This window comes from Larimichthys crocea, chromosome XIV (assembly GCF_000972845.2).
Source record: "Larimichthys crocea isolate SSNF chromosome XIV, L_crocea_2.0, whole genome shotgun sequence".
Classification (NCBI taxonomy): domain Eukaryota; kingdom Metazoa; phylum Chordata; class Actinopteri; family Sciaenidae; genus Larimichthys; species Larimichthys crocea.
This window is the reverse complement of record NC_040024.1, coordinates 2,692,103-2,704,676: the sequence shown is the minus strand read 5'-3', so window position 1 is coordinate 2,704,676 and position 12,574 is coordinate 2,692,103. Positions and strand designations below refer to the sequence as shown.

The 12,574-nt window shown below is 40.6% G+C and overlaps 1 protein-coding gene across 1 annotated transcript; it reads left to right on the top strand.

The window, feature by feature from the left end:
• Window positions 1-3,697: 3,697 nt before the first annotated feature.
• On the top strand, window positions 3,698-11,961 carry cldn7a (claudin 7a). Its single transcript, XM_010745738.3, has 4 exons — window positions 3,698-4,263; window positions 7,221-7,385; window positions 9,121-9,205; window positions 9,655-11,961. Exons 1-4 carry the CDS (start codon window positions 4,041-4,043, stop codon window positions 9,821-9,823), a joined length of 642 nt encoding a protein of 213 aa, XP_010744040.1. The 5' UTR covers window positions 3,698-4,040; the 3' UTR covers window positions 9,824-11,961.
• Window positions 11,962-12,574: the final 613 nt, after the last annotated feature.

Here is a 12,574-nt window from a genome sequence, read left to right as displayed (position 1 = left end):
GCACTCTGAGCTTTTCAAGGAAAAGCCGTAGGCCCAGCGTGTTTTATGGCCAATGCCTCAGTGACTTCCAAGGGCACTTAAAGGACTTCAATCATTGGATTTGCACTCCACTTGCTCACTTCAGACCCAGAGGAGGCCCCTGAAACAGGAGGGAGAGCCCCCCGAGAGAATGTTGTTAGTGCCGTTCTTAGGGCTGATTTAGCTGTTTTCTTTTCCAGCTTCTATTGAACGTTGAGCAACGGCTGAACCAGCGAGACAAATGTGTGTTTACGCTTTTAAAAAAGAAAGTAGTAAAAGGGAGAAGAAGACCGAGAGCAAAGGGGGGAAAGAGCAATGTTCTTTTTGTGTTCTTTGCGATGCAGGACCTGGGTGGAAAAGGAGCCAAGAGGACGTCAGATAAATCAGGTTACCGGTGGCAACAGCACTGGTAGGCCTGAGACTGGCCCCTGATCTTCTTCTTACTCATCCTCCCCCTCTACATCTCACAAAACATGTTGTACTCACCTTTCTTACCACCATATGTTTTTTTCTTGCTTTGAATTTTCTTCATCTTTTCCTCCCAACATTGATCCTAACACCTCTTTCCACCTTCAAACCATTCTATCATCCTCTTCCTCATCAACCTCTGTATCAAAGTGAGACAGATTCTTTGAGCTATGGGGTCACCCCTCCCCAGCAACAATAAGGCATTTGTTGGCCTCAACAGTTCAGAATTGAGGCCCATGCCTGGATACAGTACAGGGGGAAAGAGTTATAGTGAGAGAAGACGTGGGTGAAGGTGAGTTGGAAAGGGCAGGAATGTGAGAAAATGAAAGAACAGTCCAAGGCAGACGAGCGGTGGGGGAATAAAAGAGTAACAGACCTTCAGGAACAATCTAGCAAAGCCTCATTCCATTTTAAATCCAGTAATCCAGCCAGTAGGTGAGCACATTCTCATTAACCTGGCAGTGCGGGATAACTTCCTCCTGGCTTATGGGTTATTACTTCCTCTCCCATTGCTGTAGGACTATTGTTTAGCCACAGTGTGAAGTCACACACACAGCTGACCACTGATATGGACAATGCCTGCTATTGTCTGTTGTCTTTTTGTCCATTCACTGCAGGAAGGAGCAACAGCTAGCATATTAATGCACCTAATGGAGCTGATCCTTTTAGTGGTTAACAGGAGGTGTATCATGATCACCTCAAATTAGTTAAAATCAGCACTGAATTCATCGATGAATAAAGCTCTACATATATACCGTAATATGGATCTAAAAAAAATAAACAATGGTGGGAAACCTTATTCATTACATTTTGTGAAATCTTGTATAGGTTTAACCAGGATAAAACTTGTAAAGTAAGCTAACGATTGGTGCACATAGGTCATTTTTACAGACCAAAATTGTATGATCTGATTATATTTGTGCCCATTGACTTTTACCTGTTTTCAGTGTTTTTAGATTAGTGATGGGAAGTTCGGAGTCAGATCATTTGACTCAGTTCACCAAGAAGAGCCAAACAGCTCTTCATTTTACCACTTATACCTCTCATAACTCACCCAGATTTAGCACTATTTTCACTCATAATTTGTATGTGTACAGATATATCATGTATATATTCAATGCATCCTTTGTATTGAAGTATTCAAAAGTAAAAATTACATTTTCTAATATCAATAAGTTGCTGTAGCCAATTATAGACCCTTTTAACTCTCTGAAACTGCCCAATGAATGAATGCACTAACTTGCTTGGAGAACCACTCTGTTACACTCTTTGAACCGGTTCATTCACGACTGACACATCACTATTTTAGATGCATTTTTTAAATTTTGCGTAGAAGTTTTCAGTTTCACGGTGTAATACTAATGTTGTTAATATCAGCTCCTATCGTTCACTTAAAACATGCATGACTGACACATCACTATTTTAGATGCATTTTTAAAATTTTGCGTAGAAGTTTTCAGTTTCACGGTGTAATACTAATGTTGTTAATATCAGCTCCTGTTCAGGCACAACACCAACCCCGCTTCTTGTCTGCATTCACCATGACTTGGGCCTTCCCCTTGGTCCAAAACACATGTTGTACAAACACTAACATCAGCTTGGTACTCTGAGCTCACAGTCTAGGCAGGCAACATTAGATAACAGCAGCTATAGTTCGGACGGAAACTCAGGAAACTCAGGAAACTAAATCACAGAGAGTCAATCAGTCAGAGAGTTGATGCTCAACAGTTGGGGGACATCAGAGCCTGTGCTGCAAACCAGATTTTTTTTTTGCCATAAAATATGATCCATTTTCACCAAAATCAATTAAATAGTTGATGGTGTGTTACTTAGTGCCATAAAGTGTTACATATTTCTAGTGAACAAACTCAGTGATCGTACCTGAAGCACAAAGATACATAGATCAAGAACAGATGTACAAATTAGTTCAATCTTCTCTAACATGATGAGCTGAGCTGGCTGGATGCTCATAATCATTCATCAAAGTCCATCAGGTTACCTACTGGTTGTCTTAAATGCTACCAGGTTTTCAGCAGGAATCCACAATGTTTGTACAGCCAACTCTGCTATTGGAGTTTTGTCTCGTCATATCCAGTGTTTCAGAGGACAACAACAGCTGAGTGAAAAATATTTACCACTATAAATTACAAAAGGCTTCAGAGTTAACAAATTACTTTTTAAATTATGAAATAGTTCATGGATTATATTCTAATCTCTTACAATCATCCTGCCATCAGTCAAGTATGCATTAGTTACTAGTCACCCATTAATGGAGGAAACTGGCTCCCTCTACAAGACTATAAGGGTATAAATGCTACATCAAATTATTCCAAGAGACAAGTGATGACGTGCCTGGTATATTTTCAGGGTTGTCGGGGGTCCTTGGCTATGCTCTGACCCAATGTAAAATCTAATGCTGGTTACTCTTAACAACTATAAACTTAACTAAATTAAATGACTTTCTGTCTGTGGGGGAAGTAAAAGCACACAAACAGCTTCCTCTGCGTAACTTGGTCACTTTAATTTCCACTTCAACCGTCAACATTGGCGAGAACAATGATACATCACCTCACTCTGCCAATCTTTGTGTGCCATAATATATAGTTGTATATTTATATATATATATCCAGTTGCTGAACATATCTGAGTTTCCAACATTAAATCTCTCCACTCCAACAGTTTACCTCATTACCACCACATCACTAACAACAGAGGGGTCATAAATGTGCTCAGAGCCAGTGATTAGTGATCTGTGCTGAAAGGACCGTCTACTTCGTACAGTGGACAGAGTTATAGCATCAAACTGGGTCAGTGGGCATAACTGTGTATGCTGTATGCAAACACACACATTGTAGACTGAAGGGGAGAATAAAGAATACTTACAGTCAAATTCATAAAAGTGATACTAAATATATTACATATTCAGTGTTGTCAGCTTTCTTATATGGAGTATAGGAGGAAAAAGAAAAAAAAGAATTACCTCCTGAACTCTCTCCTTAATTTCTAACGAGAAAAAGTGCATAGTTACATTAAAGTCTATTTTATTTAATTTTTTAAATACACATTTGATTACATACGATGCTTATATTTGGGTATATTCACAATGGCTTCCTTATTAATTAATAAATGCCTTATGTAGAGAGAATCTCAGAGAAAATATGATGAATTTTTTTTGAGTTTAGACAGTGTTTGTGTGAAAATCACTGAAGGCTGTGACACAGCAGAAACGCTTACAAACTGTTAAACAGAGTGTTAAGGGGAGAGACAACCTGTTGCTTTGCTGGAAGCAGAGGGGACATTTCCCAGCAGCTACTCCCCGCGACCACAGAGAATTGCATGTCCATGCATCAGCGGGCAAGATAACTACACACCCACTTCACACCATCACCCACATCTCCGATGCCCATCCCCGACTGAAGACCCCAGGAGCGACACGGACTCTACCAGGCGTCACTCCAGCACAATTAAGAGATCTTGGAAGAAACATCTAGAGAAGAGGAGAGGAAGACCACAAACTTAAGTTCATTCAGAGAAGCGGATTTTTTGGGGAAGAGATGGCTAACTCCGGTATTCAGCTGTTGGGATTTTTCCTGTCGCTAATTGGCATCGTTGGACTGATCATCGGGACTGTTCTGCCGCAGTGGAAGATGTCCGCCTACATCGGGGACAACATCATCACGGCGGTGGCAATGTACCAGGGACTGTGGATGTCATGCGCTTTCCAAAGTACCGGACAGCTCCAGTGTAAAATCTACGACTCCATCCTGCAGCTCGACAGTAAGTAGACGGCTGTGACTCCATCATCAGCACTGCTACCATCAACTTTTACAATTTGGAGACTAAAAACATATGCATCAACTAATAAATTATGATGTATTATTACCGATAATAATAGGTTATGCCACACTATAAAAAGAAATTCATGATCTCCACCTTCTGCAGACGCAACATTAAAGTGATGGGCACATGAATGCATCACTAATTATAGCCAAATCCTTCAATGTTATATGAATTATTATGAAATGGCCCATTCTGCATAATGGGAACTTTTATTTTTAAGTATATGTTGATGTTAATGTCTTACATTTTTACTCAAGTAAAACATCTAAATATCACTGCTGCAAGCAGCTGATACAAACTTTTACAAATTGATCTTCACACAGTCCCTTATTCATGACTTCAGCGTCTCCACCTGGAGTCCCACCTGCTCTATCAAAGTTCCTTAGCCACCTGTTTGAGACCTCAGTGGACCACATTGTCATCCCTGATTAAGTTTGCCACCTCAGGGTATACGCTGCTCATCACACTGTAATTACGGAACCACATTCTCTGCTATCTGCATTTACACTCCTACATAATCCGTCACTACAGTGGGACATTGTCTTTTTCAGAAGGCTTCCTGCTATAAAGATTCCAGGGGGAAAGGTCTGAAAGGAATTAAAAAGATTCATCTCTGTTGCTTAAAGCGTTCTTTAGAAACCTCACCCACACACTGACACATTCTGGGAAAGCCTCCCACCCCACCTCACAACAGTTCCCAAGCACTCACACTTCAAGATGCACATGCTGGACAGTAGGTGATGCCTAATCTAGGATTCAAGAACTAATTTTGTGATCCATGATGACACCTGTTGGATAAATGACCTCAAGACTGACAGTAATTTCTATAACCACAGATGAACACAGAGTTGATCTTTGTGGAAGTATGGCTCCAGTGGTATCTTGTTTTGTATCCCAGCACTCCATAGACTCAATGCTGTTCTCTGTTTCACCATAAAATACAAAATACATTGCAAACACAACAGTTGTTGCTTATTAGAAAGATGTAGTGTTTAATAATCATCTTCATAGGAAGGGTGACCATGGTAACTCCACTGTTGCAGCACAGGCATCTGAACAATCTAATGAACATCAACCAACACAGACTTCTCATGCAGAAATGTGCACTGATTCACAGCAAGCTTTGGTTTGAACAGTTGGGATTGTTGCAGACTTTTGGACGCCTTTAATGAAAAATATAAGAAGATGAGATAAAGCAATATGTGCTTTTGCACGTCTTATATTTTTCTTTGTCTTCTTTATAACTCACAGTTCTTTTGTTTAGAGATCTGATTTACATATTAATGACTGTTTTGTGTTCACTGCAGTGTATACAGTAGGCTTAATGCTGAGCTAGATTTCTAATAGAACTTTTACATTGGCACTTTTGGATGCACCAAGTGAAACCATGCCACGTTGATTTGCGTTTGCATTACCAATTTAAACATGCTGAGTCGCACTTGGAATGGACCATCTCTGGAATTAGGCCAAAGCAAGCGCAGCCCACCTCCAAGTAGTTTGTGGTGACGTCAAGTTGGGCTTCATTAGTTGGACTTTCGTCATCGAATATCCTGGTTTTCAAATGGTAGATGCCACCAAAATCGTAATAACAGCATGAAAATCCATGATGATATGTAGCTACCAACAACCACTGCACAGAGAAATAGTAAACGGCACTAAAGAAGTTATTCAGATGTCACTGACTCAAGACAAGTGCGTCATCAGGTAAAGGCACACCTTTAAGCAGGTACCTATTGTAATGAAGATGCAAACTTAGTCAAGCCAAGCCAGCACTTGTGCATGGAAAAGAGTTTGAGCTAGGAAAATATGGCAACCAACTTTGGTCCTCAGACCTTCAGGGGCCTTAAAGACCCTATTTTCTCAGATGGTGATAATCTGATTGTATGCACATTTGTTTTGGAAGGACATGGACTTACCATAAGATCACTAAGGGTATATTAATACCATATAATATCAGTTCAATCAATAAGGGTCTCTAGTAGGGCCCTTACAATACCAAACTGAGGGTCTCCTAAGCACTGTATGTACTAAGTAATCCCAACCAAACCAGTGTCTTTCTCAAGCATGTCCGCTTTTTTCCCTCAGTGGCAGCAGATGAGCCACATTTGTTAAATCGGCTATAAAGCTGCCATACACAGATAATGAGCACAGTGTGCTGTAACTCCAAGTCAGGATACTGTGCATCATGTTCTCTATCTGCATTTACTATATAATCCACCCTATTGTTTCCCATGTCTCACTACTTTTTAGAGTTACTCTCTCCCGCTGTCTCTCTCTAACATCCCTCCCTCGCTGCTGGAAGGTTTTGTTTGTTTGGGCAGGGCAGGGACGGACTAGACTGGCACAGACTGGTTCTAGGTGGACAGAGGGGGGGAGACAAAGGCGGGGGTCCACCCTGTGATAGGTTTATAGGGTGAGGAAGGGGTGAGTGGTTGGGGGGTTGGCACACTGACAGATGAGGATCTTAACAGCAGAGTTTCGGCAAGTCTCCCCCTCTCAAACAGCAATGGATGGGAGGTAGAGCGTGTAAAAGAAAGTGTGTGAGATGTATTTTTCTTTCTGTTTGTGTGTGTTCATGTGTATCCCATGGTTTCTCTTACAGGAAAAGCTCACATTAAAATGTCCTGACAGGCTAATGTGAATGTAATTCACAACCCCTGGACACACACATAAAGCCCGTCCGATAGGTCGAGGCCTGTTAGTCGTTTCTTATCATATCCTAGTTTGTGCTTCCAGATTTGCACACAGTAGAATTTATTACCTGACTTTGGGTACTCTTTGTGTTCTTGCAAAATGCTGCATTTTAACCATTTTAAGCCGTACTTCCACATTCAACAAAACAAAACAAAGTATATTCACTATTCATTTTTTGCCCTTCTCTCTGTCTGCCACAGGTTCGCTTCAGGCCACTCGTGCCTTGATGATAGTTGGCATCATCGTATCCATCGCTGGTCTGGGTGTGGCCTGTATGGGAATGAAGTGCACCACCTGTGCAGGCAGTGACAAACTACGCAAGTCTCGCATTGCCATGACAGGAGGCATCATCCTACTAGTGGGAGGTGAAGATGCAAATTGAACTCATTTACATGTGTAGTTTAGATAAAACAGTGGTCAACATTTGTTTGATGTTGGATGTGAACGGTATCACAAAGAGTTCACAAACTGCATCACGTATGTATGTTAATTTATACCATAATGTGTTATATTTAATCTACACAAACATATGGGGTTTGTTATTGTATGAGATAAGTACATTGTTGATGGAATTTGACGACACATGGGTGGATGACAAATTAAAGCTTGTATTGCACCACAAGCCTCCAAGAACAGCTGCTATGTGCCAAAGTCTACTGGAATGATGAACAGCATTCTTCTCAAATATGTTAGCTCATTTTGTGGTTTGATGCTGGCAGTGGAGAACGCTGTCTAACACGTTGCTCCAAAGTCTTGAGGCTTTTCAGTTGGACTGAGACCAGGTGACTGCAAAGGCCACGGCATCTGGATGACATTTTACCAAAGCCTGTTTGTGATATTAATGGACCTAAAGTGAAGTTTATAAAAGTTTGGCCAGAAATACATGGCTTTAAAATGGCATTTTTAACAAGTCTAGGCCCTGTGAGGCTGTAAGGCTACTGTGAGCTTAATGTTAATGTCAACAACCAATGTTCTCCATTACTTTACAGTGTTAGCATGCTTCTAATTGGCACCAAAGATACAGAAAAGTTTTCAGGTAATTGGACATAAACCAAAGTAACTCTGATGTTGATGCTATATGCTAAGTTACGGGACCACCAAAGTGAGTACAAGTCACCCTGACTGGGATATGAATGTGCAAACCAGACTTAACAGCAGTCCGTCTTTGTTAAGTCCCCCAATTTAGTGTTTATAAGCAGTATAGAAACATTTGGCATTAATGGTTTATAACAAATGGTTTAAAGTTGCAAGCAGATATATTGTTGGCTATCCTCAGCTTCTGATGTAGCCAGCAGATATCCACAAAGCAGAAAATAGATACCAGGGCCAAGACTTTCTCTGCAGTCTGATTAGCAAGTTGATATATATCATATCTCTAGCTAATATTGCATTTCAGTCAATGTGTTCCACCTCTTTTGCTCTCTATATAGACTGATGCAACCAAAGCCTGCTCAAACAGGAATGATCAATACTACTACTCAAACTACAAACATAAACCAAAACGCTTCCGATACCAAAATCTTGTTCCCTTGCCTAGAGATTTTGCATTCATAAGCAGATAGAGATCTACAGAGATTACTCTATGCGAATGTTGATATAAAAAGAACATGAATCTTCCACTGAGAAGAGTAGAACTGCAGGAAACTGACATAAGCAGCTGAAACTTTCATATGATGCATGACAAAATCATGCTAGTCTATATTATTGTCTATGTGACCGATGATAATCAATACAGACCCGGTTACATAATATTACATAATACCCACCCAATCATCACATTTCTGCTTAGATCTTGCATACATCATACAGTAGGTAGGAGGAGGTGTGATCCCCGGCCCAAAAAGCTTTCCGCCCACTCCTCTGTTTCAGCCCTCCACAGGTCATTAGACTGAACGACACCAGTACTCCTGGCACTGATTCTAACATAAGAGGTCTAACTGGCTCTGAAGAGAACAGAAACACTAAAAGCTAATCGTGCTGAAGTCAATAGCTTAGCCGCCTGGTGCCCATAAAGAGGATAAAAGCATGTCTGCTCTCTCGGGTTTTGATGATGTTCTGATGGTCGGATTGATCTTTGTTGTTGACTTTCTCCCCTCTCAGGGCTGTGTGCCATCGTAGCGTGCTCCTGGTTTGCTCATAATGTGATCCGGGCCTTCTATAATCCCTACACTCCAGTCAACACTAAGTAAGTATCCTAAAACACATTGTGCACTGTAATTAAAGGAACGCAATGACATGTTTGGAAGCTACAGTTAGCTTAGCTTAGCATGAAGAGTGAAAATCGGGGAAAACACGTCATAAAACAACCAAGTGTACAACGACATGTAGTTTCAGGGTGATGTGCCGGACAAGGACTTCCTTTGGACAGAGTCAGCCTAGCTGTCTTCCCACTTCCAGTCTTTATGCTATGCTAAGCTAACTGGCTGCTGTCTGTAACATCAAGTTGAACAGACAAATATGAGAGTGGTATTGATCTTCTCGTGTAATTCTCATGTAATCTATCTGAATAGATCTTCCACCAGTGCAGGTTTTAATGTCCCTTCCTTTCATCAACCTTCCTAGAAGTTTCAATTGTCGCTGAAAATCCAAACTTTTATTTTGAAATAACTGGTCATATCATCTTGTCTGCCATAGGTTTGAGTTTGGCGCTGCTATCTTCATCGCCTGGGGCGGCTCCCTCCTCGATGTCCTAGGTGGCGCAATGTTGGCCGCTTCCTGTCCACGCAAGAAACACGTATCCAAGTACCCAACCATGGGCGGTTCCCGCTCCGGTCCGCCAAGTAGCACTAAAGAATATGTTTGAGAGTGCTCCATACAGGTTGGGACTCAGAACAGAAGCTGATGACGAATTCAACCCCCCCTTCCCCCTTTTTGCAGCCCTGGCGAGGAGTAAAACTGAAGACGTACGGAGAGTTGTAAATCATAGAGGCAAAGAATTAATGAAATGGGACTTTCTTTTCTTTTTGTTCAGACAGGCCTTTGATAACCCCTCGATTACCATGCAACACTCTCAGTTGTTTCATGAATGATGTCTCTCACCCCGTCCACACATTCCACAATTGTTTACAAGTGATCTTCACAAATACATTATAATTGGATCCCCTGACTTAATAGACGAGCCCCCGGGGTGTAACCTCTTGAATTGTAGCCTAAATGGTGGATTATAGCCAACACTTGCACCTCCATGTCGGAACCAGCATCTATTAGCGTTTGCCATGTAATTGAAAGTAATCAATTCCTGTTAGGTGGCTAGGCTGCGGCTCAGGGGTCCTGCACAACAGAGAGACAGGGTGACAATACAGTGTTTTATATGAACTGTTGGTGTTTCTAAAATAGACGTTACGATGAGCAGGGTGTGACTTCACACACAGGGCTCGCTGTGTAGGGTGACCCGATCACACAGGCCTTTTACTACAACACTCACTACGGGCCCAGCAGCTCTTCATACCAGTCTGTTACAAACCCTGCTCAGATATGAAATATTTTATTATGTAGTCACTGTGCCATTATGGCTTGAATAGCTTCCATATCAGCCACTATGAGATCAAACTGCCTCTATTTATTTTGTCAAGCGTAGGATGAAGTTTTTGCTCCTGTGTAGATTTAGATAACTGGTAGTTCACTGTGGCCCAGCTTTAGTTTTCAGAGATAAACCCAGTCATGTTGTTTTTTTGTAAGATGTTTTATGATCTGAACAGTGTGGGCTGTTTTTTTAAATGTCATAGTTTTATACACTTGGCTCATATACTGTAGCAAATAATGGTGTAATGAGAAATGAATGAAAAAAAAGTGTTAACATGTCCAACAGTACTTAAATAATAAAAGATATCACAACAATGTGCGGTGGTCATACTTTTAGAAACAAAGAGCTCAGGTTTGACAAGTGACACAAACACCAAAATCAGATTTTGCTTTCAAGACAGTCCAAAGAAAGACCTCCCATTTGATCAAAGGAAAACAAAACTGAAAATAAAATGAATATAATAATTATTTTTATTTTAATAAAATTTAATCATTACAGTGTTTTAGGGTAATTTTGTGAGCTAGTAACCGCCTGAAAAAAAACTTTTGGACATGTGGTTTTCAGTGGGCAGTGATGCTATAATATATGCACAATTCTCCATTTGTTCACACAATGAAGGAGGCAATACAACAAACTATTTTCTCCATTGGGAATAAGATTGATGTTTCCTATGTGAAACTTCTGTGAGAAAGCAGGAAGCAATAAACATTCCACGAATGCAGCAGAAAAAACATGAATCAGTGCAGTCAAGCTTCACGCAGTGAACACAAAAACACAAAAAGATTTCCACAAAGAGTCATCTTTTATTTCCCGAGATGCATTAAGAAAAGTCGACCATTTCCATGCAAATGGTAAACCACAACTCAAACAACAATCTTTGAGTCAGAGAATGAGCTGGGAAACGAAGCGTTCCCGTGACGCAAAAAAAGAAAAAAAAGAAAAGAAAAATGAACTCATAACATTTTCACAGCCAACTAAGTAACATGACATCAGCATGAGCCTTTACAGACAATAACATGTCATCTCAAGGTCCACTGCAATCTTTAAAAAAACCTCCAAAAAACCTCAGTGTTAAGATTGTCTCAGCAGTGAATGCTCATCATAGGCTGCTTGTTTTCATGATCTCATACTGTAATTGTGAAGTAAAGGCTGACATTATCTTTAAATAGTTCACCTGAACCGGGTGGAGCAAAACAAGCAGAGAACTGCTGTATAATTTAACATAAATACAAAGTAAGTGTTGTTCATTACGACATATCAGTGCGCCAATCAGAATCCACTTGAAATCATAAATCTGACACAGCATCAAATGTCATTTGGCAATTTAATCAAAACATTTAGAGCTGTACACGACTTCTATCACAGTTAACTGGCCAACTGGGAAGGCCTGCCTTTGAAAACAGCAAAAAAAAAAAAAACCTTCACAAACCTACGATATTTTTTACTGCAGAATCAGCAGCTCGAGCCAACAGTGAGCTTAGGAAAGTGTTGACTCTGCATGATCGAGAGAGCATAACAGTGGTGAAATACTACTACATAGCCCTTAATAACAGGATACCAGTTACGTGTTTTGATGCTTTAACAGACTCCATGCATAGAATTCTGCAACTTGTCACTGCACATAACAGGCATTCCCACAAAGTGCACCATTTGGAAACGTAATAAATCTCAGGTCTAAGAAGCGATTTCCATTCGGAAACAAGTAAAAAACATGTAGAAGCCATAACAACACGACAAAAGTGTTTCTTCTCATTTTTGAAACAATAAATAATTAGCAGTAGTTGTTTTGTTTTTTTTACTCTAAATAGCGAGCTTCCATCCACTGGATAATAGTACATCACTTGCATCTGTGTGAGAGTAGAGAATGATAGTCATTGCACAACCAAAGCTTAACATTTCACCTGTGTGGTTCACAAAAACAGCCTTGTGTTCCCTCACACAGCCAACCCACGGACAAGCAGAAAGCCTCACCGGAAAACAGGCAGGTGAGGAGCTGCTTCTCATCTAACGGTTTGCTCAGTGCAACTTTAG

What these genes read in the sequence shown, in the direction of transcription:
- cldn7a (XM_010745738.3), top strand. Translation starts at nt 4,041, where the DNA reads ATGGCTAACTCCGGTATTCAGCTGTTGGGATTTTTCCTGTCGCTAATT. An exon ending in CATCATCCTACTAGTGGGAG is followed by an intron (nt 7,386 to 9,120) that starts GTGAAGATGCAA and finishes CTCCCCTCTCAG; the next exon opens with GGCTGTGTGCCATCGTAGCG. An exon ending in TACACTCCAGTCAACACTAA is followed by an intron (nt 9,206 to 9,654) that starts GTAAGTATCCTA and finishes TGTCTGCCATAG; the next exon opens with GTTTGAGTTTGGCGCTGCTA.